At 40.0% G+C, this 25,462-nt stretch overlaps 1 protein-coding gene across 12 annotated transcripts in view; it reads left to right on the top strand.

Annotated features, from left to right (window-relative positions):
* Positions 1-25,462, top strand: part of RBFOX1 (RNA binding fox-1 homolog 1) — a 2,538,143-nt gene that overhangs the window by 2,443,277 nt on the left and 69,404 nt on the right. For all 12 annotated transcript variants that reach the window (XM_030577473.1, XM_030577470.1, XM_030577474.1 and 9 more), the window contains one exon: positions 15,658-15,790. In XM_030577473.1, the coding sequence (XP_030433333.1) occupies positions 15,658-15,790 (133 nt within the window). The remainder of the gene's footprint in view (positions 1-15,657; positions 15,791-25,462) is intronic.

Consider the following 25,462-nt stretch of genomic DNA (forward strand, 5'->3'; position numbering starts at 1 on the left):
AGCCCACTCTACTTTTCCAGCTTCCAGCTGCAGCTCTCCGCTTCCAACCGCAGGTGAGTATGGAGGGCATCCTTCCCCAACCTCCCCGCACTCACCAGCGGCTGGGAGCTGGCAGAGTGGAGCAGGTTGGGGCTGGACTGCTCAGCTTCCTGCTGCTGCTCTCAGGGCTGGGGGTGTGGATAACGGTCGGAGCAGACAGGGAGCAGGGGGTTGGGTAGGGGATGGGGTTCTGGGGGTGATTAGGGACAGGGGTCTCTGGAGGGGGCGGTCAGGGAACAAGGAGCACGGGGGCCAAAGCAAGTTCGATGTAACGCGGTCTCACCTATAACACAGTGAGATTTTTTGTCTCCCGAGAACCTCGTTATATCGGGATAAAGGTGTATATTATTTATAAAAACAACATAAAACTTATTAAATGGAAAGAAAAGAATATCCTACTAAATGTGTACAGTCTAGGTTTGGGTATTAATCATTTCTAATCTCTGAAAACCTAAATTTTGAGGGCTTGATTCACACATGCTGGATCAGAGGTTGCATATTGCACCTACCTCCCCCAAGAGGGACAGTTGTACCCCAGAACATGGTTCCAGCCCTTGGGGATGGCAAATGGTGTTTGCATTACTACTTATTGGCACTATACAAACAGTGTGCTTGGCACTTTACAAAGAACCCAGAACAAAGAAAGATCTTTCTGCCCCAAAGATCTTATGGTTTAAATAGGCAACAGAAATAGACACCAGAGGCATTGAGATGAGGCAGGATGGGAAATGATGAAACCAACTGGTTTGACCAGGTGAAGTTCTGCACACCTTCTTAGTGGTTCCACCTTTTTTGTTTGGATTTTTTTTCTGTCTTAAAGGAGTAAAGATTTTCAGTTGTCAAGTGAGAACAGTTGCCTGAGGAGAGGACTAAGGAGGAAAGGCGTTGTGGAAGAAGTGAGTTTTGAGGAGAGGGGTGAAGGCATGGCAGACTGAGGCAGGAGGGGGGGAGTATCTTTCTTATCGGTTTGATTTCTGTTCCATTTCTTATGGTGAGAAGTTTTATTGCAGATAAATGTAACATATGTCTATTAAAAGAATCAACAGGTGAGAGGAATAAATAATTACAATAAAAATCGTGGTTAGAATATTAAATACAGTTAAATATCATTGCAAATTTAAAGCCAAGTAATGTAACCATATCTTTTTGAAACTTGATTGTCCACTCTCATAGATTATTTGCATTCCTAGTTAGAGAATTCTTCATTTACAGGACCTTACAGGCTAGTCTTTTCATACTAGCTTTACATAGTGGTAACTGTGATAGAGCTGCTACAGATTTACACTGGAGCAAAGCATGCTATGTACAATTTGGATCCCTGCCTATGATGATAAAATCTTCTGCTTTGTATTGCCTCTTTGTTTACCATAACAAGGGAGTTTACACCATTGTGCTGTGTGTTGAGTCTCCGGAGGCTATAAATGCATGTTTACATTTTCGTTTGAGAAATCAATCAGCTCAGCTCATACCATTGTGAAGAATATTTTGCAGAGTGCTGTACTTTGATTTCTACAATCATAATTCTTTGTAATGGCAAAAGGATCCTTAGATTCTCTTGTTCCAGAGTGGTAGCCATGTTCGTCTGTATCAGCAAAAAGAATAAGGAGTAATTGTGGCACGTTAGAGACTAACAAGTTTATTTGGGTGTAAGCTTTCGTGGGCTAAAGCCCACTTCATCAGATGCATGCAGTGGAAAATACAGTAGGAAGATACATTATATATACAGAGAACATGAATAAATGGGTGTTGCCATACCAACTCCAACCAGACTAATCAAGGTGAGCTATCATCAGCAGGAGAATAAAAACTTTGGTGGTGATAATCAGGATGGCCCATTTCAAACAGTTGAGTAACAGTAGGGGGGAAATTAGCATGGGGAAATAGTTTTTACTTTGTGTAATGACCCATCCACTCCCAGTCCTTATTCAAGCCTAATTTAATGATGTCCAGTTTGCAAATTATTTTCAGTTCTGCAGTTTCTCACTGGAGTCTCTTTCTGAAGAGTATTTTTTGTTGTGGTTGAAGAATTTTGACTTTTAGATCTGTACTTGAGTGACCGGGAGGCTGAAGTGTGATTGGTACAGTGGCAACTTCGTTTTTTTGTGAAGTTCAGTGTAGACGATACATTGGAGGAAGCTGTCATATCAGATAATGAGGAAAATCCTTACTCAGGTGCAGAGCCTGAATGACCAGAACATGTATATAAATGTGAACAGGATTTGGCAGTTTGTCTCTTATAAATTTACAAAATGTTAAAGATCTTTGTGACCCTTGCATTTTCTGCATGCCAGCTAATTTAAGCAGTGCTTGAAGTTAAAGGAAACCCTTTTCTGTAGGTGAGCTGCCAGATTCACCCATGATACCATCGCAAACTAATCCTAATAAAACCTGTATTAAAAAGCAAAAACAGCCCTCCAAAACACACCATCTCACCCACACACATATATATATGCATGTATACGATACATCCTAATGTTTCATCCCAACTGAATGACAATGAAGCCTTTATGCTATATCTTTGTGTATTCTGTATGTGATACATATTTTACAGAAAAAAAGGAATATTTTTGAGAGTTTTAACTTTTTTATCATCTGTGTCTCTGTAAAGCCAGTAACTTAGTTACTGTGAGTGCAATAGTAAAAGAATTCAGAAGAGAGAGAAACTTAACAAATATATTTTAGAAACATCTAAAAGATATCAACTAGATTTTCCATACCTAACCATCTCACACTTTTAAGGACCTGTATTATAAGTATATCATAATTATTCTCAGAGCTATATTTTAAACATATTTTATATCTTCCATTGGAAAGCTGAACATTCAATTTTCTAATGAAATAAACCTCCCAATGATTCACCAGATATCCTACCTTAACCCTGTGACTAGTACAGGGATGAATATTGCCCATCCTAGAATTTGGATCTTGGGGCTAAGCAAATTTTGGGGGAAATACCACATTTGGGAACATTTATCTGGCAGGTTAATTGTTTTTAAAACTGTTGGCCCTTGACACTCTGTTGAAGTATAGAATGGTAGAAGTGCTCTCACAGAAGATAGGTTAGTGACTGGAGTGCACGAGTCAGTTAAAGCTGCATGAATCACTACAGAGAAGCCCTTGTACATTGTGGAGCACTGATGTGATATGGTTTCTTTGGCGAACTCCACTTGGGAGAAAGTTGATGGATTGTAAACTAGCTGTAGTTTCTTCTTTAATTTCTTATGTGGACCACGGCAGACAGGGTTTTAATATTCCAGCTTGGATAAGTTGCTTTACTACTATGGCCTGGTGTTTATCAAAGAGAATGGTGCCTTCTTACTAGCTGCAGGAGGAAGAAGGTGCTTTTAGAGATTTAACTGATGCACCCAGCATGACCTTGAGTCTTAGTGGCCAGACTGAAGTAGATGGGGGTGGGCTTTCCAGTTCTACAGAACTAATCAGCTCTTTTGATTAGCAATGCTTTAGTCATTCCTGTATTTAATTTAAGACACTCTGGTCTTTATCTGTACTTCAGTATTTCCCAATCATTGTGCTGTGTGTAAAATAGAGGTTTCTGCCCGGTTGAAAAAGTTACATACTGCTGTATGTTAACAGCATATTGTTTGGATTACAGCCCATATTGTTTTTCTTTCTTTGCCCTTTTAATGGTAGTAAGTGGATGGTGACTAGGAATGATGTAGGACTGAGAACTGTGTGACACATAGTAGAGGAGTTCTTAGAGAGGAGAAGCGACTCTCCATTTTGGGGAGAAATTGGAAAGGAATGAATGTAGCCAACATAGCATTTTTTCCATTGAATTCTTCCAGTGGGTCCACAGCATCTCATGATCAACAGCGCAACAGTGTCAAAGGTGATTGATAGGTTGAGAAGAATCAGCATGATTGTCACTCGCACACACGCATGCACACACACACACGTCCCTTGCCTATCAGTGCTGGACTAATTCTGAATCTTTGTCTGAAGCCAGATTGGGAGGGTCCAGGATATCTGTAGAGTTTTAAGAGTTGTGACACTGTGGAAGTTGGTGGGGCCTTTTGCTCCAAGTGCTGGTTCCTTGAGGACTAGGGAGACAATTCTGTTTTTGATGATGTACAGCAGGGAGCCATCTCTGACGAAGGAATTAAGTATTTGTCAGAAGAGGATGCAGGTATTGCCTGCTTGCCTTGGCCTCCCAGGACAGAGATGACTCCAAATCTTAGGTGGTGACACTTTTTTCTGTGCATCTATAAGCAGCATCTGTTGGACTCTGCTCAGTCTGGCAAAGCTCTTCCCATAGAGGTATATTTATTATCGGATCTTGTAGTTGTTTCAGCTTCATTCATAGTAAAATGTAAGTGCAGCCTTGAGGTATTTACAATAGGATAAGATTTAACAGATTTAAGGGTTGTGTCAAAGAATGGATTTCAATGACCATATTGACGTAAGTTAGTGCTTCTCATCTGAGCCTGTCAAATTTGATTTCAGAAATAGGTAGAATTTGAGTTGTATTTTTCAGACTCCTTTTGTATCATCTTACTTTCATTATTTATATTTGTGCTTAAAAGCATGTTCTCTGTATGAAACTCCTTACAAGATTTGTATTTCACTTTAATGAGTACCTTTGCAATTTCATGATCTGTTTTTTGAAGTCTGCATAGTTATTTGCATGATAAGTCTCTACAACATGGTTTCCAACTGTTCATGGTCTGTTTCTACCTTGCCTGGTGTCTGCCCAAAAACATGTCCATGAAACTGCTCACAGTACACCTCTACCCCAACATAACGCTGTCCTCAGGAACCTAAAATTCTTACCGCGTTATAGGTGAAACTGCATTATATCGACCTTGCTTTGGCCTCAAGCATCTCCATTATTAATAATCAGCAAATAGTCTCGCCCCCTATCCGATCCCTACCTACTTCCCGCACCGTGACTAACCCCTCAGAACCTCTGACTCATCCAACCCCCCCCATCCCTAATCACCCCCAGGACTCCCACGCTGAGCCATGCATTGCACCAGGACATGGCACACGGAAGCACTCACACCTGCTTAACCACATCAGCTGAGGCAAGCCCGGTGGGGCAGGGGGAACCATCCTAGTGACCACTGTCCTGTCTGTGGAGCACACCCAGCCCAGCGCAGCGGCTGAGCCCACAATGGGGAGCACCTGGTCCCCACCCCATGCCCATGCAGTGCAGGGGGGGAGGGTGAGCCATCAGCAGGTGGCTCCTGCCATGCATGCCCAAACTCAGCCCATCTCCTCCTCCTTCTCCTACACAGATCCCCGCACAGCTCGTCTCCGGTGAGGTTGCTGTGGCCAGCTGCCCCCCAGGATGCATAGGGACCCTGACTGTGGGCAGGTAGTGCGGCGCTTTGGACCCGGAGAGCCCGCCCAGCGCTGCTGCGAGCAGGGCGCAGCCTGTCAGCCGGGCTCACTGAGTGCCAAGCCCTCCAGAGCTGGGACAGGGGCACCTGCATGGCGCCATCTAGGACGAGCACCTCTCCCTGCCCTGGATCCACAACTTCCCCGCATGGACCAGTCTTCCCAAACTTCTCAGTGCCGGCTGGAGCCTGTGTGATGTTCTGCTGCACTGCAACTCCCCTCCTCGGGATGTGACTCCCCTTTCTCCCTGTCCCCTGACAGTCCCCCAAGACCCTCTGCCCCTTATTCAACCCCTTGGCCCCACTCCAAAACCCTTAACATGCTGCTCAGAGCAGCATGTCAGAGCCAGACACGCCGATCCTCCGATCTTCCGGAGTGTGCAGCCCTGCCCACCCAGAGCGCTGCTTTACCGCGTTATATCTGAATTCGTGTTATGTCAGGGTAGAGGTGTAGTGATAAAACTAACAGAATTCCTTTTTTTCAGTCTGGCAGTTCTGTTGCAGTGGTTCTCAAACTATTGTACTGGTGACCCCTTTCACACAGCAAGCCTCTGAGTGCAACCCCTCTTTTAAATTAAAAACACTTGTTTATGTATTTAACACCATTATAAATGCTGGAGGCAAAGCGGGGTTTGGGGTGGAGGTTAACAGCTCGCGACCTCCCATGTAATCACTTCACGACCCCCTGAAGGGTCCCGACCCCCAGTTTGAGAACCCCTGTTCTGTTGTGTTTTAGTCTGTCCTTTGGCAGCATAAGACACTGGGCAATCATTTTGCAAGACAGTCCAACCTATGTGAATTTTTAATCATTTGAGATCTTGAATTCTCATCTCAACATATTTCAGTACCAGTGGTTCTGTGCTGAAGTTTTATATATTTTTTTTCAATTCCCAAAAGATTCTCTTGCCATTCACTGCAGTTTCATTGGAGCTGGAGTGTTACACAATCACAAGTGATTAGAAAATTATTAATGACTGCTCAACGTTAAAGTAAACTAACGTAATTCATGAGGCAAACCTACATTGTGTAAAAACAGATACCCCTCACTGGAATTTGAAATAGAGAAACTTGAAGGCTTATGCGTTCTTGAGTTAAATCTCAGTCTTAAAATATAGATGGGTGTATAACTTGCCAACTGACCTGAATGTAAAAAAAAATCGTAAAAGATTTGGATGATATGTTTAACAGACTGTGATGGAATAATGATATTATACATCACACTGATATAGATCGCAGATGCTGCAAAAAATGTGTGCCATGTAAAATCTCATTAACACTGAGAATTAAAATAAAAATTGAATTTAACCATATAGTAAAATTGCATATTACTGAGAAAATACAAGCATCAAGTGACTTGGTTAACACTATGGCCACTTACTAAAACCAAGCAAGTTAAGGATTTGTACAGATCCAGAAGATTTGAATAAGACCATCAAGAATGAGTGCTTCTCCAAGAGAACAGTTGATGAAATCATGTCTATATATCAATATGCAAAAAAAAAATTTGCTAGTCTGGATGCAAGCCGAGTGTTTCGGAGGGTCTGAGCTAATAAAGTTAGTGCAAAACTCTCCTTTTGGTAGATACATCGTATAAGTAATTTTCTTTCGGGATTGCATCAGCACCTAAGGTAATATTGCTTCATGTTTGAGATCTCTGAGGATCTGGATTGGGTGTGCTGATTTGTGGCAAAAATTATAAACAACAAAATGAAGGACTGCACAATATTCTGCAGTGTCCCAAAGCAAAAAAACTTTAAATTAAACAGAAACAAATGCCAGAACAAACTGAATGAGATTAGCTATGAAGATAAGACATAATACATACATAGTAACAAAGGAGTTTTGGCTTGAGCAACAACAAACAAAAAGAGGCAATTGCACAAATGGAAGGAATTCAATAACTTACAGAGATTCATAGGCATGTAAACATATCTAAGAAAATTAGAGGGCAGTACAGAATATCTATTTTAAAATTCAGTATTTATTTCCAGGATCTCAAACAAATCTCTTTTAAAACCTTGTTTTGTATATTTGAGAACCAAGAAAAAACTGTTTCTGCATTATCTTCAAATCTTTGCCTTCTTAATGAATACATTTTGCTTTTGTTTCTTGGCAATATGCACACACTTAAAAAATTGCGTTTATTACATATATGACACTCCACCACGTACGCTGGACATTTTTGTGATATTTTGTGTGTTGCCACATTTATTGCAGAAAATCTAGTGATTGATGTTTGTTTATCCTTTCGTTATGGATTCCTTGGTACTCATTTTTTATTAAATGCACCCCATTTCTTCACTTCAGTGTCTGTGAGCATTTTCCTTTGTGAAACACGAGTATCCACAGTTCTTTCCAATGACAAGTCCATTTCTTACAATAACCTTGCTTTGCCTTTATCATCAACTATACCATAAATAGACAGATCTCCAACTATGCCATTTGCTAACTGATCAAAATGACATACCTTTGTGTTGTTACAGAGATCTGTGACATGCTCAATTTTCTCATCTGCCCTTTAGTATCTTGGTGTGGTTTTTTTTTTGTTTGTGTTTTTTTTTTAAATAAAAAATGCATTTTCCTATTTGACTGAGGAATTCATGTGGCCACATTTTCTCCATAGATTTCATTTACTTTAACACCATGTAAAAGAGAGATGATATATAAAAGTGCTAGTAGCATAGACTGATTTTTGTTTTCTGGCCCTGGTCACTGGACATGGCTCCTTGGTTCAAAAGGTATTTCCAGGACATAATAGGATCCATATTTACTGACTCCTGTGGCTGTTATTTTTGGTGGAGGAGGGAGAGGTGAGAGAGAAATGAATACTATATACATTTAGAACAAATATAAATAAATTGTTTTTCTTTCAACCGAGCTATTCAGCATGTGCAAGTCATTGCTGGAGTAGTTAAGTAATTGTATTTTTAAAAGGAGTTGGATAATAATAAGATAAGGCTAATCAATTATTAAGCTTCATGGCATCAGTTGTTTGTCCCAAATGTCAGGAAGAAAACCCCTGCGTATGTACAACAGAAAGCAAGCTGTATTAAGGAGTAGGAGGTTGCCTTCTGCTGAAAAGTCAACTATATATCTGCTGAGGGCATTTAATTGGCTTGAAGAATCAATGGTGTGATCTGGTGTGGAAATCGTATCATATTTGTTGTGGGGGGGTGTGCACGCGCGCAATGGAACAACACTGTAGATTTCAGATGGTTCCTTCCATAGCTCTCACAGCTGCTATTTTGAGAAATATGTACACAGTCATCAGAAATATACCCTTAAACCTAAAATCTGTGCAACATTTATGGTGAAGCTTTGGACTAATCTGGGTTTGCCTTGAAACTTTTATATAGTGCTATTGTGTAAAGGGATTCAATTACAGGCCACAATGTTTTGTAGCTATCTGTCTCACATAAAAAGTTAATTAATCAGGGCTGTGTCAGTTTTCTTGTGCCATGTCAATTTGCAGCAAGGTAATTAATCACTAATCACCCAGCATGCAGCAAGCTGAGGGACAATCCACGAGTCATTTATTGCCTTTTTTCAAAATAAATGGCACACAGAGCCATGAAGAAACACATCTTGCCTTTCATAGTATTTTTATCGACACTTTTGCATGTTGTAATAGACTGTAGCAACAAGCAGCTGTAGTTCAATGGAATATGAATATTAAAGAAACAAATGAGAGCAGATTTATAGGCCATTGCTTTTCTGTTATGTCAGTTTGGAGATTACACCAAGCAAATGAACAGTGAAAAATTACTCTTCCATGTGGAGAATGGTGATTAGACTTGTACGTTAATTAGAGATTTTTGTTTTTCTTTTCAATGCATTTCAAATGAGAATGTCCTGTAAGAAACTGTTTGTCCAAAATGCAGATTTATTCATTCCTAAACAACAGTGTCTAATATTGCCATGTATTTTGGCACAATGGTAAGGAAATGATTGTTTCAATAATCCCAAATAAGCATTTCAAGAATGAATGTACTGTGAATGGAAGAAATAAGGGGCCCAATTCTGCACTCATTGACATCAATGTCAAAACTCCCATTGACGTCAGTAGATTAATGATTGGGCCCTGAGATAGACTTCCCACAGATTGAAAGTAGTGGATGCAAAATAATTTTGTTGATATTTTTGTAAGCATCATGAATTTGCTAAATGTGTTGACTATAAAATTATCTAAAATAAATATATTCTTAAAATCCATTTTATTTTAGAAAGGGTGCTTATGGAGCTTAAATTTGAACTGGAACACTCTTTGGATTTAGATTTAAATGCAAAGACCTAGGGGCATGATTCTAAATACTCTGTTTATAATTCTATAATTCTTGTATAAGAGCAAGTTGTATTGGAATATATATTTGAGATCTTTTGCAATTTAGAAAAATATTAGGTCAACTGAATATTCACAACAGTGTACATCAGCATAATGTCTTTAATCTGTTGCTGAAAATTTCATTCACTATGATACTTATTATTCTATCTATCCCTCCTCAGCATGTTACTGCTTATGCTTCTTTGTTTGTAGTTTATTGTCCAGCATTTGTGATGGATTTGTGTGGGATCTTTCTAAACCGTGGGACTTATGTAAATAGTTCCTGCCTTTTTAACAATTAAAACATCTTACAGTAAATTAACTACAGTCTGATTCAACCAAGCCATAGCCTTGAAACCCTTTAACATAAAATATTTGAAGGCTCTTGATAGGAGATGACCTAGTAGTTGGTAAGAGTGAGGGATGAGGAGTGGTAGATTCTCTCATCCATTTTGATAGCACGCCTTTATTTACACATATGGCATTCTCATGCAAATTCAAACCAGAGCACAAATCCAAAGAATAATTGCCCATTAAAGCTGTTGCATATTTTTATGGCTTTGATACATAATCTGCTCCCCTGTTGGTTTTTGCATCTGCTACTCTTCCATCTAACCCAAAGCTCTAAAACTTTAATACACAGTTTATAACCCTCAAGTATTTTATACTGGTTTGTGTTCCTCCTCTTGGAATATCAAGGCTTGAGAGATTTGTGCATCTAGCTTTTATTTTCCAATGCGCATGTTGAGGTTTAGAGTCTGGATACCATATCAAACAATTGGGAAGTTCATTTAATAGAGAAATGCTTAAGAACAGTACGTATGATATATCTTTTGGGAGAAATTCGGGTTTCATTTAATGTCAGCTGCAAACTCAATGGTTAAATTCTTCTCTTTGTCCTCATGCCCATATTTGGTTTCTACATATGATTGGTTCACTTAAGCTGTACACATACATCAGCATGAATCGCCTTAGGTCAATAGGCACAATATGCAATCTACTTCTTATGTAAGAGACCTGTGGTGAATTTTTGTAGCAGAACACATTTGAAGGGTTTTATGAATATAAGAAACAACTTCAAATAGTTGTGATGGTTTGTTTCCTCACCCTCCACTGTCTACAAGACACATTGTAGGTATGTATTTTAAGGTTGATTGTACCATGATCATCTGGAAAGACATAATATAGCCCATTATAGTTAATAGGCTAAATTCAATTTTCATTGCAATGATACCAGCTTTTTCACTTTGATCATGTTAAATAGCTATGGCAATAAGCTGCAAAAGGGATTTTTCCCAATACATTGTACCTATGATTTTTTTTCTTTTTAAACTATGGCAGTGAATTATTTATATATTTTCTCTCTAGGCCAACATAAATACTTTCAGAGTCAGGCCTTTCATTTCTTCTGTTTTAGGTGTTAGGAAGTATCAATTTAGCCGGTGAAGCTAAATTTCTGTGTAATGTGGAAATTTGGGAACTAACTTCTTTTAGAATGCATTCATATGTGACTATCAAAGTAGCAAGTTAGCTCTAAGTAGAGAATAATCAGTAACTATTAGATGAGCTAATGGAACTGTTTCTTTGTCTTGATAGTTGGTTGTATTCAAATTTTAGAAACGGTCTGGTTTAAGTCATATCATCTTCTTTGCCATGGCTGTGGTGGAGGAAAGCTTCCTTTCCCCCATCACAGCATCAGAGAAATCTAGTCAGTCAAAACGTTCTGCTGAATATGAGCTGCCTCGGCTCAAAAGCCGATACAGATGTTACTCGCTGTGAGATTCAGACACAACTGACCCTCTTCATCATAAAGCAGCAAAGAATCCTGTGGCACCTTATAGACTAACAGACGTTTTGGAGCATGAGCTTTCGTGAGTGAATACCCACTTCCTCAGATGCATATCATGCATCTGAGGAAGTGGGTATTCACTCACGAAAGCTCATGCTCCAAAACGTCTGTTAGTCTATAAGGTGCCACAGGATTCTTTGCTGCTTTTACAGATCCAGACTAACACGGCTACCCTCTGATACCTCTTCATCATAGCACCTTCACTGGTTGAGTTTCAGCCAGGTTGGCATACTGAGGTGCTAAGGGAGTTTAGTTCTGCAAATTGCGAGTTAAATCTTTGCCCCTCGTGGTGCATAAATTTTGGCTCGTTGGTACTGGGTTCATTGTTAGTTGAGATTACAGATAGAGGAGAGTGAATAATTGATTTTTCATTTCCGTAGTCAAACTGAAAATTCAAAAAACAAACTTGTTTTGTTGTGAACCAAAATTAATTTTTTTCTTTTTTTTTTCACTGAAAAAAATTTGCCCAGCTCAAATTACTAGTGCCCTTCCTTTGATACAAATGACTTTATTAGGCCCATGCTTAAGCTGTCTCCTAAAGCTGGGTGAGGATACTGAAAAGAAACTTTGTGTTGTCTGGCAACCACAGGTATCCCTGAACCCTTTCAATATGGTTTATGACCTGGGTTTGGCGTGGAGACTGCACTAGTGTAATTTGTTGTAAGTCTTTAAGCAAGTAAATGATTATTGATGACCTAAATGATTATTCTAACTGTCAGCAACCTTGAATACCATTGTCTACAAATCACAGTTCAGCTGTTCTAAAAATCAGAACAAAGGCCCACGTTGTACACATGTGTAGAGGAAGTGGTGAATGAATTGCAAAATGCATATTTTACAGGGGAAAAAATTGTGCAGTATTTTACAAAGTGAAAACTTACATAAGGTAAATTACATAAATGCCGACGATAGGTAGAGTTTACTAAATATAGAATGGAACATTTTACATGAAGAATTCATAGCATCCGAGCAGGTTAGTGTTATCATATCAACTGTTTTTTTTAATAGCAGTGCTCAACAATAACTACCTCAAGCTTAGCCTGGGTTTGTTTGACCTCCAGTTGTTTTTTTTTTTGTTTTTTTTTTAATCATCTCATATACATGTGTGGCTCCCATCAAGTTTAGAACCATTACTGCAATGCCATGGGCAGAACTTAGCCCTGACTGTTTGTGTTGTCAAATTTTATCAATTGTCAATTACGCACGAATATACGGTGAGACCTGCGCCTACTCTAGACATCCTCTTGGTTTAAGAATCCATTTTTAGGTGTCCCAAAAATTCCCAGTACCATTTTCTTTAAAGTAGTTAAAAATGAACCACTATGAGGTACTGATCTTTTCTGATTCCTTGGGTCACCATTTAGGTTTCACAGTATTTAAAATATAGTAATACTTGGCTTGGCCAGAGCCTGAAGTCTTCTCTTACTTTTAACTTAGTCCTTGCTTGAGCAAAAATCTTGTCAATCCTGGAATTTTTTATTTAGTTAACCCGTTAACTAATACAGTAGTAAATTCTAGTGTAGACAGAACACAGATTGTTTATTCCCAGGCTTGTTTAATTTGTGAGAGTCATGCTGTTAATGCCAGTGAGATGTTGGTAGAAAACATGACTGTGAATGTGTTTATATCCTGTCCACACTAGAATTTACAGCAGTTAATTAACACATTAGAACACTGTTTAAAATTCCACTGTATGCAACTTCTAACTGAAGATAGTATAGGTTCTCCTGATTAAAAAACTGAGAGGTGGATGGGATGTGGATGCACATTGGAGGCAGGGAGGGCTATAAACGATTCTTCACTGCATCTGTGTGTCTTGGAGGCAACCCCATGAGGCAGTGCGCTTCCTTTTACTACAGCATTGGCCTACAAGGGACAATTGAGCCTTCAGTTGACAAGCTCAGGATCTGGCCATCTGCGATTTGCTATTTCATGTGTACCTACTGTAGTCAAGTCTTATATTAGGGACTTTAAAGGGATTCTAAAATAAATAAATAAATAAAAATAAAAATAAATATTTGCTAGTTTAGAGCAATGAAACCATGACTCTAACTGACGGATGTGTATACAAAGGTGCTTCTGATAATTAGTGGAATTCCAGGGGCATAAAATGTGCTTTCATTTGTTCCAGGGGAAAAATTCTTGCAACACATTACAAGTCTTTTTATTTCCTTTTTTTTAAAGGCTTCTTATGTGCACTCTGCTGCAAAATGAGCAGCAGTATATTAAGACCTGTAAATATTTCCTGCTCATTTTGACAGATTTTTTTTATTATAGCAGAAAAAGTATAAAACTGAATACCAGATTTGCATTTTTAAAAGAATATTCTCCCTTCACTATATTGCCATAGCACTGTTTCATGTTGTATCTCAACATCTAAATCCTAGCAGAATTACTGTAAAACCTGCTTGTCGCTGAGAGGGATCATGTAAAGCTATAGCAAGGTGATAATGGACAGGTCACCATAATTACAGTATTTTCCCTCATATAGGCAGCCAGTTGCTTTTGCACATCGTGAATTTTTCATTTTCTTTATTTCAAATTCAGTGTTTCTGTTAAAACTTAATACTAAAATTGATGAAAGACATATCTGGAGTCAAGCCCATTCATCTTTCAACTTTAAAATAGTAAGCATGTTATGTACAATGATATTCATTTGCTTTTATTGGGGTTTACTGGGTAATATCTGTTTTAATCACTTTCCTTATTTACACACTGAGACACATTGAGCCCTGGTGTAACACTGTTGAAGCAATTTGAGTTACACCAGACCTGAATTTAGTTCCTTATCTCTCATTGATAGGTTTTCTGTTCAAAACGTACCTGTTCTAACATTTGCCAGCAATGCCTATCACAGGAAGAATGCAACACATGGGTCTACAAACTTGAAGAGAAAGTAAAGCAGAACGTGTCATACGTTTTTCATTTGTATTTAAAAAGTTTTAAGCAGAGTAGAGTTATAGAGTTTTACCATGTCTCCAAAATACTTACACTTTGGCTTGTCACAGTTTAATTCTGATGGAAATATTTTAAAGCCTTACATGGAATTACAATCAATGTGGAAATTTAAGCAGAACATAACTGAGAGATTCTCTTGCTCCTGACCTATGTAGCTGAACCCATCACTGTAAGGGATGAGTGTTATATTAGCTCATTTAGGGCTTGTCTACACTTACCAGGGGATCGATGAGCAGCAATTGATGCATCGTCGGTCAATTTAGCGGGTTTAGTGAAGACCCGCTAAATCGCCCACCAATCGCTCTCCCATTGACTCCTGTACTCCACCCGGCTGAAAAGAATAGGGGGAGTCGACGGGAGAACATCTCTTCTCGACATCACATAGTGTGGACCCCACGGTAAATTGATCGAAGCTACGTTGATTTGAGTTATGCTATTCACATAACTCAAATTGTATAGCTTAAGATTGAATTTCCCCTGTAGTGTAGACAAGGCCTGAGATATTCTGAATAATACAACTTTGGCCTTTAAATGCACTAAATTGTAGAAAATGGCAGGTACCTGTATAATCAAACTGTGTCCCCAGAAAAAGACACCTGAGATCTCCCTGAAAGGATGCTGTACCCTTCTGATCCCCCTTTTTCGCCCAAGTTACTCAGTTCAGACACTGATAATGATTGAATTGTCCAGTAAAAGTCATATGCAATCACAATAGTTTAACTATCATTTTTGTTACTAGAAGCTTTAGTTTAAGCAGGGTAGTTTTACTCCCTCTGGAAGTCTCCCCTCAAGGGATTAATTTCCTCTAATAGTGTGGGCTACCATAAATCAACTTCCTTCTTCTAAGTGAGGTTCCCCTAAGGGAGCTACAGCCAGCTCCAGTAATTTTTTCCCTAAACTAAATACCCAGTTGGCTGCCTCCTGTTTGCTTGAAAAGATTTTTCTGTAAGAAAATCTGGCCTTTTGTGAAAGAGTAGCAATTTGCTTGGTTTGTTTCTCCTACCCTCCCAGTTACAGACAAGCTTGAATACACACAAACTGTGTGCTACGTTTTCACTATGTTATCTTGTTTTAAATTGGAAGGATCAGCATGACTGGAGTTCTTTATGTTTCTTTTGTGTTTCCCATAGTGCCAGGCTTCCCTTACCCTGCTGCAACTGCAGCTGCTGCTTACAGAGGTGCACATCTAAGAGGTCGAGGTCGCACAGTGTACAACACGTTTCGTGCAGCAGCCCCCCCTCCTCCAATTCCAGCCTATGGCGGGTAAGTGGATCAGTCTCTTTTACCTGTTACAATACATCCCCAAAGGCTATGAACTGTTCGTGAGTGCAGTGCATGCTGGTCTTGTCTCACTACAGAAACCAACACAGCATGCAACCAATCCAACTGCCTGAAGTGGTGCACCTTGCACAGAGTATTGAAAAATGACTGTAATTTGTACTGTCATGGTTGGTGGCTTTAAGCATTTTATATGTCACATGTTGTTATGTAAATTCTCTTAGAGACTGAATGCTGCAGAACAGAGAAATTTACAGCTAAAAGTGTATTTTTCATGATTGCAAACATCTGGTTATTAAGGAGGTTGGATGAAGTAAACTTTTTCTTTTTTTTTCAAATTCAGATTCTCCCACAGAAAGTTATCTTGGGATAGCTAGAGGGTGTGTGTGTTTATTTTGTTTATTTGTTTATTGCACATAAAAATTCAGTTTTGTTTCATATTTTCTTAGTTACAGCTCTTTGCCTACATTTACTAAAAACCAAGATGCAAAATAAACAACACACTGAAATCCACATTAAATGATGACTTAATAAACTGCACTCAACTAATTAGGAAAGCTAAACTTTTAAGAACTAAGATATAATTTTGGGGAGGATGAGGGGAACTTCACAGCCTCTTTTAGCCCCTGCAGGTATTGAAACAGATGATTTGATTGTTGCACAAAATCATTAAAATACATCACTTACTTTAAGACTTGATTCTATCAGAGGAATCCTAGAATTTGTAGAATCTGGCAGTTGAAGCAGTGGTAGGTTGGGTGGGTCCCAGCCTCCCAGACCAGAAGAGTATGCCATAAAACAGGCCATAGTGGACATGCCCCATCTCTTGTAGAGCCCACGCTAGCCACTCTTTCTCTCTGGTAAGTGGCTTGTATTTGTGACTGGTTGGACACAGTTCTCATTAAACATTGTGTCCTGCCAGGCAAAAATGCAGGCCATTTACTAGACGGGTTCCTAAGCACCTGCAGTCAGTCAGCCCCTGAACTACAAGCTCTGGAGATGCCAGGGACTGGCTGCCTGATACTTCCTCCACATCTACCAACAAAGAAATAGGGCAGTAATAGTGAGTTTGTCTTTTTTTTTTTTTAAGTAATCTGCCACAGAATTAGGTTATTTTTAAGAAGGCATTTATTAAATTGTTTCCTGGGGTGGTTTGTGCAGCAAAAAGAAATCGCCATGCATCTAATGGAAAACGACTGAAGGATTTTTGCTAAGATTGGCTGCAACTATGTTTGTTGATACCAACCCAACAGCAAGCAGCTGAGTGAAGGTAGTCCTTGCAGGATAAATCACTGTTGGGATTGGAATGGCTTTAGCCTCTCTTCCCCATGGTGACAAATATGGGCCATATTGGTCCCACCCAGGTACACAAGTCCATAATGGCTACCAGACCTAGCTGCTTCTGCATAATATGCCAAGAGTTCATGTCCCCCCATCCATTAAAGACAGGCTGCTTCAGAATCTCTGCACTTTATTCCCTGACCCTTATGGATATTCCTACATTGCAGCTGGTAGTGAGACTAGCTAGCTCAAGTTAGCATGGTAAAAATAGTAGTATAGATGTTGTGACTCCAGCAGAGGCTCAGACTAGCCAGCTGAGCTCAAACCCAGTATGTTGGGTTGACTTGAGGGTCTAAGCTGCTGCCTGAACCACAATATCCACACTGCTATTTTTAGCTTGTGAGCTTGAGCTGAGGTAGTGTGAGTTGTTTACCTGGGCTCAGAGGCTCATTTCCAGCTACAGTGTAGACCTACCATAAGTAGTTCCCTTGCAAAAACTAGCACATTGCATCCTGTAAACCTAAGAATTACAACAACGCAATTACAGAAAGGAAAAGACCAAGAATGGGAAACTCATGGACAGAAAACACCAACATAAACATCCATTAGGAAACGCTTTAATGGGACCCAAAGCACCACACATCCCACATTACCGCCTCTGGCAGCCAGGCATCTGTCCTTCCCCGAAACACAATATTGGAGTCGGATTCAGGGGGAGAAAAAGGTAGTGGGACTATTCCTAGCTCTAGCCAAAAACAAAGTTCCACCCACTCACCTAGGTTGTCAAAATTCTCTCACTGAAATGAAGATTGTGCTGCTGATGTTTAAAATGTGATTGTGCATTTTGGTTTGCTCTACAGAGCTTTTTGAGCATGGCTCCCCCTCCGTGAATACTGAATATGCTGATGGGCTCTGCTTGGCTTCTTCAGTGTGGCTCTTTCTTGATTGGTGGGGAAAAAGTAGTGGTATCTCCAAAATGCCACCATTATGTGGCACTAAAATGAGATGTTACCGTAAATGGTTTAGATCTGAGAGCCTTCTTTTCCTTTATTAAGAAGGGAATGAAATAATTGAAATTTTGACATTTAAAGTAGTTTCAATAACGTTTGAGTTGCCATTAGAGCTGCATGAGAATTTTTTTGGTGAACTATGGCATCAAAAATGCCAATTAATCAGATGTGAAATTTCTCACTCAAAGATTTGTTTCAGCAAATTTCTTGACTTAAAAATGTTTTGACAAAAATTCAAAACTGTCAAAATGTTTTCTTTCAAAGTTTTTGAAATGAAAAAATTCTGATTTTCCAGTACAAAATTATTTTTCATTTTGAAATTTATGTTACTTAGGATCAAATAGGGTTTTCTAAATAATAGAAATCAAAACACATTATTTAAAAATTATCTAAATGAAATATTTCAATTGACCAGAATCAAAATATTTTTTAAATGTTTGGTTCACAAAATTTTGGAGATTTTCATTTTTCATCTAAAATTAGGATGATATTTCCCCCCAAAATCTTGTTTCCTGCCCAGTTCTAGTTACTACCACACTGAAATACATTGAGATAGTTCACATCTCTCAGAACTATTGTTCCAGGCTCACTGCAAACTAACTGTATACATTTTTTTGTATCCCTCAGTTCTTTTTTTCTTCACAGATTCCAAGCCCAGACAAGGCCCTTATGATCATCTTGTCTGACTTCCTGTATAACAGAGGCCATAGAACTTCCTCAAAATCATTCCTAGAGCAGATCTTTTAGAAAAATATCCTATCTTGATTTTTGAGATTTTCTTCACAGCTAAAGATTTTTTTTCTTATAAATGAGAGCAGATAAGATTCGTTAAAACAAGATTTTGAGAGTGAGCCTTATACAGTGTAGGAGTGAATACTGGCTGTTACTAACCCTGGCTCTTGAGAGGAGTCTGAAGTTCTAGCCATTGTAATAGGCATCAACTGTACAAAACCCAACAGCTGATATTTAAAATGTTTGGAACTCTATTATCTTAAAGTAACTATAGGTACAGATGTACCCTGTATCTACCTGTGTAGCTTACAACTTAAAGGACACTTTCTGCTCTGTAAGCTCAACTACACATTTTAAAACTTTCCTTATTTTTTATATTTTTCATACTGAATCTATTTACATAGTAGGAAATACTAAACTAGTTGTCAGAGCTAGCATCACAGTCCCTACCTAGTTGGGAAGCAGACGTGATTCCCACTCTGAGCTCCTGGCATGAGAGCAATCCCGCTCTCTACTGAGCCAGCTCTGGCATCAAAATATTTTTTTTAAAATTAATATATTTAATTTCTTCAAGAGGAAGTGAATTCACAACCCCTCTGATTTACAGCTCCACAATATTACCTACTACACATGTTCTTTCATTGTGTCCTAAATTGACAGTTTGTGAGCATGCTTAGAAGTCTATACTAGTGGCAGGGAAGTCCGCTGACATGGATTTACTTAGTTTCAATTTTAAAGCTATTTTGTTTTCAACCTTAGCAAGGGCTATTTACATGCCAAGTTTGATGTTATCTGCTCAGAAAACAAGGTGGGAATATGTACTTTTTTTTTTTTTAAGTGGAAGTAAATATACTTAAATCTGAGCAGTCTGCACTATACATACATACATATATAATATACAGGAATATATCCAGCTATATTTATCTACCTATTAACTATTATTTCTAATATACCTCTGACCTTAGTTTGATATAATAACCTAGAATAATATAAAAAAGCATGCTGCAATAATTTTGGATTGGAAACACTTTTTTAAATTAAGTTTTTAAGCTGGAAAATATATTTTTCATATTTGCATAAGTTAGTAATAAGTGAACACATTTTGCTCATTCTTTAGAAACACAAACACACACCAATCACTTTAAACTCAGACTGAGCATTAAAAATATTATCCTGAATGAGCATGTTTCAGAGTGCATGCTAACAGGAAATTTACATTTGAAAGTGACTTTCAGACATAACTATAATGGTTGCTACATATGACTGCTGTAATATAGTTTACCTAGTACAATCACTCAGCAGCAGAGAATTGAATTTCCAAGTGTAATAATGTCTAGTCTTCACTAAAAAAAATTCTGCATAGAAAGGAAGAGTCTCTTGTTCGGGAATAAATCAGAATTGTTTTCTGGGCTGCTAGCAAGCAGTTGTGCTTCAGAGGTCTCTTGATCTCCAATATGAAAGTTAGACACGATTGTGTGGGCAGCTAGAGATTTCATCCACCTTCCAAGCTTATTGTTTCATGGACTTTCATTAAAGCTGCATCTCCCTTTTTGTCTGTTGACTTCTTAGGTGGCTGAGGTGAACCCTAATGGCGATTTTAGGGTTCACTGCTACCAGGTAATATATGTTCACATACAATTTGCCTTGTCTACGTTAGGGGCTTTAAATGTATTAGTTAAAATGTGGTAACACATTTTTAAAATACACCTTTCATCCTTGTATAGACAAGCCCTATCTGTCTGTAAACTTTTACATTCATCTATCCTCAGAAGGAAGCAATTACTTCTGATTGGCATTTCTGTTGTTCTTGGTTGCAAGAAAACAGTGGCCCTGACTACATGAGGGAAATTTGTATCCATCTAGATGGCTACACCACAGAACCCCCTTAATATGTACGTGTTTCACAGAAGTAAACTGCACTGGGGAAATCCCCACTTTATTCCCTTAGAGGTTTGCACTAGTGTAATTTGATTGATGTAGTTGGACCATTGATAATTTCCTTAATGTATACAGGGCCTCAGTCTCTCCGCATCCATTTTTAAATGGTCTCTCAAAAAGGTTGAATGGGTTTTCCTCAGAATTTTTTTTTTTACCAGTTTCCACCTCATGTGAAAAATAAGTTGACAAATACCAGAATCTCTGTTACAAGGAAAGTGGGACTCATGAAAAACTTGGCTGGAGGTAAAGTATCAGGCCACAGACAGAAGTACACAAGGAAATTTGCTTGCTATCAACAATAGTCGAGAACTCTTTGAACATTGTGGATTAATATACTCATCAGCAGTTTCTTCTTCCTCACCCCAACACTTAACCCAATTCCTTCTAAACAAAAGGAAGTATTTCTTCACACAATGCACAGTCAACTTGTGGAACTCTTTACCAGAGAATGTTGTGAAGGCCAAGATTATAGCAGGGTTCAAAAAAGAATTAGATACGTTCATGGAGGATAGGTCCATCAACAGCTATTAGCCAGGCTGGGCAGGGATGCTGTCTCTAGCCTCTGCTTTCCAGAAGCTGGGAATAGGCAACGGGGGTTGGATCACTTGATGATTACCTGTTCTGTTCATTCCCTCAGGAGCACCTGGCATTGGCCACTGTCGGAAGACAGGATACTGATCTAGATGGACCTTTGGTCTGACCTAGTATGGCTGTTCTTATGTTCCCAGCTGTTGATCTCACCCTTGCCAAACAGTTATGCCTTCTCAGATTCCTAAATTTCCTCAGTTGTCTCCGTACTCGAGTTCCTTTTTCTTTTCCATTCCTGCCATAGTTTTCTTCATGTTTTGTCACTGCTATAGTTCTCCATTGACTCTCTGTTTAACACTAACATCCACTTTGCCCACTGATTGTCCAGTATTAAGGTTTGAAGCTGACAATAGGGAGACAAATTATTTGGATTCTGGAGAGTTCCTGACAGTAGGGAGATGAGGTAGGTTGATACTCCAGGGAAAAGTCCTGCCCTGTGCCCCTCAGTTCCTCGGAAACCATCACCAGTCTTGGAAACTTTCCCAGATCCTTGAAATAATTGTAAAAGAGCCAGTTTTGTAAGGGCTAATCTACTGTATACTCCCCTAACTGAGCTGATGACTATTATGTTATCTCATCAGAAAATAAATGCACCCTCCTCATACACTTGCATTTTGCATCCTATACCTTTATTAAACCGGTAGATGTAAAAGTAAAATTATATGGTTGATTCTTACATATCTGTCTTATAAATCACAGAGTATTGCACCTACTTTAAAATTAAAATGTGCTAACTAGAAATAAACATAGTGCTTATGAGGCATGACCATGCATAACTAATAAGTAGTTCTTTCACTTGAGAGTTAGGCAGTTCTGTAACTCATGGAAATAATGTATAGTTTCTTAACTCATGGACAGTAATTTGGCTTTGCCGTTCTGGGTATCATTTTTAAATGGTACAATGTGGAACTTGCTGATACCTTACCATGGTTCTTTCTGTGCTATAAAAGTCCTGCTTGAAATGTAACAGGAGTCAGGTTCAGTCTGGGTGAGTAATTAGGATGCTGAAATTTACAATATTTTTGGAGCTCTCCATTGGACAGGAATCTTACCACTTTCAAAACCATGTTCTGGGGAGAAAAACAGGAAAGAGAAAATGGTGTGGATGTAGATGACTTGTTAGTGGTAGGCAGTTCAGTGTGTCTGGGATAGGACTTAGCTAGGAAGCTGGGTTTAACTGTATGCTTGTCTTAGGGGAAGCACAATTGCTGTCTATTACAATATTGGAACTACGAAGGTTTGGCAGCTCGGGGAGAAATATAGATGTTTTTTGTGGGCTGGCCACACTCTTCCGTGCACACTCTCGTGCTTTCCCGATAGCTTGTGTTCTGGGGATTGGCATTTATCTATTTGATCATTCCAAGCATTCATTCTCCTATCTATCCTGCACTCTCACCATATAACTGTATCTTTGCCACCTGCTCTTCCATAGTGCTCCCTGCATATTCTAGGAAAATGGTCTTATACCATGGCTATACCATGAATTCCCAATTCAAAATGTGGGAGGAAGAAAAGAAAAACAGAGTTACTCTGCAGATAAGCTATTTGCTAGTTTTTGGTACCAACATGGCTACAACACTGCAGACAGGTTTTGGTATGGTATTTCCCTCTAGGTTTTATCTACATTTATTGTGTATGCATGCAACAGTTAGAACAAATGTGTCTCACTAACCCACAGTGATAGATTGACCGTCAGCTTTCTTCTGTGTTGCAGTGCCTGCATTTTAGTTTCAAAAGATATAATTTGTTTGTGGCAAAAGTCCTTAAAGCTGGACTGGCCAGAGGGGAGAGATTTTTATTTTATTTTTGTCATTTGTGATACCAGTCAGAATTTGCCAAACTATCTCTACTTACAAGATGTTTGGCATAGCTTTATTATTAAGACTTATGAAACCGATGGTTACAGTTACGTATTTTTTTCACTAGTGATTATACTGAACATAAAGTGTTACCATCTTCCAGTTGTTTGGTAGCTTATATGAATTGAGTTGGTAGTCGCAGACCTTTTGTCAGCTGTTTAATAGCCTGTATAAGTTTATCAGTGGTCTCAGCAAATAGACCAAGGAGTGGTTGACATATCCAAGGCAGGGAAAGTGTATTTACTTTATAAGAAGTCATGCAGAGAGGACATAAATTGTTCCTCTCCCTGTCTCCATTCTCAGGTCACTTGCAGTCTAGCTATGTAATCCTGAGGAGGAAAAAGGGAGACTCTTTCTCCTGTCAGCAGTAGGAACCATCCCAAGAAAAGTGATCGGATCAAAGCTGAGAGGTGGAGGGATACCATGGCCCTGCTTCCTGCAGGCCAGAAACCATTATCAGGAGAATAACAAGGAATCTGGTAGCACCTTAAAGACTAACAGATTTATTTGGGCATAAGCTTTCGTGGGTAAAAAACCTCACTTCTTCACCCACGAAAGCTTATGCCCAAATAAATCTATTAGTCTTTAAGATGCCACCAGACTCCTTGTTGTTTCTGTGGATAGACTAACATGGCTACTTCCTGATACTTAACACCATTATCAGGAGAGCATTCTATACCTTTCATATAGGTATAGTAAGACCTGCTTCTCACTCCTCTCCCCCCAGCACTCTTGTAAACATTATTCTCCTTCCAGTAATGCTCTGCTCTGTAATCTCTTCCCTGTCCCTTACTGAACCATGGTTTTCAGGGCTATAATTCCACTCTATAATTCTGCATGATTATGTAAGTTTATGGCACTATAAACATGATTTAAATTAATAATGAGCCCAATGTGACTATTGAGCTACCCACTCAGCCCTAGAGATGGTCCTTCCTGCTCCAGTATGAGGTTTTTTGAGACAGCAGTGTAGGGCAGAGTTTCCCAAACAGTAGATTTCAACCCATGAGTGTGTTGCAGGAAGGTTCTAGATGGGTTGTCACATCCAGGGCTGGATTAACCCATCTCTGGGCCCTGGCATAGCCAAACATTAACTTTTCCCAGCTCGATGCAGACAGGAGACCCCAGCAGATTGCGGGAGCAGTTGGAGAGTGAACCCACCCTGCATTCACCCTGCTGTGACAGTTTCTGGCCTGCCTCCCCATTCCAGGTGTTGTGGCCTGGTGCACCATTCAGGTTTGGCCTAGCAATCCCTCCGTGACACTCACTCAAATTCAGGGCCGCCCAGGGTGCGTGGGGGGGGGCAATTTGCCCGGGGCTCCGCAGGGGCCCCCACGAGAATGGCTGAGGCTCCCTCCCCAGTCTGACCCCGCCTCTGCCCCTCTCCCGGAGCCTCAGCGCATCCAGCAGCCTCCTTCAACAGCTGCAGCATGGCTCTGGTGGGGTCCCTGAGCTCCAGCCCGCTCAGAGCCGCTTGGTAAGGGGGCAGGGCTTTGAGCTCCAGCGGGGACTGAGCTCTCTCCGCTTGACCCAGAGCTCGCAGCCCCGCCCCCTTACCACGCGGCTCTGAGCAGGGAAGAGCTCAGGGGCCCCGCCAGAGCCATGCTGCAGCTGTTGAAGGAGGCTGCTGGATGCGCTGAGGCTCCGTGAGAGGAGGGAGCTGGGGGGTAAGGGGCCGGGGCTGGGGGAGTTGGCTAAGGGGCAGGGAGTCCTGGGGATATGGAGCGGGCAGAGGTTGAGGGGCGTTCAGGGGACAGGGAATGGGGGAGTTGGATCGTGGGCATTCTGGGGGTCTGTCAGGACTCAGCGGGGGGGGGTGGATAGGGGTCGAGGCAGTCAGGGGACAAGGAGCAGGGGTGGGGTCCCAGGGTGGTGGTTGGGGGTGGGGTCTCTGGGGGATGGTGAGGGGACAAGGAGCAGGATGGGTCAGGGATTCTGAGGTGGGCGGGCAGTCGGTGGGCAGGAAGTGGGTGGGGGTCGGATAGGAGGCAGGTCCAGGCTGTTTGGGAGGCACAACCTTCCCTACCCTAAAGCTCATTCAGCAGTTTGAGGCTTGCAGAAGAGCCAAGCTGTTAGCTTTTCCATTAGGGCTACCATCTCTTTCACTTCTCAAATGCTAAATTATAGTCTATGTTTAATTTCAGTGCCATAGGGAGATTCATGTCAGGGGAGGATAGCTTCATTTAAAATTTAGCCACTGGGGGAGGGATCACGTGAGAAGAGCAATATCCTTCCCAACCCTACCAAGG

The sequence above is a fragment of the Gopherus evgoodei genome, chromosome 10 (assembly GCF_007399415.2).
Source record: "Gopherus evgoodei ecotype Sinaloan lineage chromosome 10, rGopEvg1_v1.p, whole genome shotgun sequence".
Taxonomy (NCBI): Eukaryota; Metazoa; Chordata; order Testudines; family Testudinidae; genus Gopherus; species Gopherus evgoodei.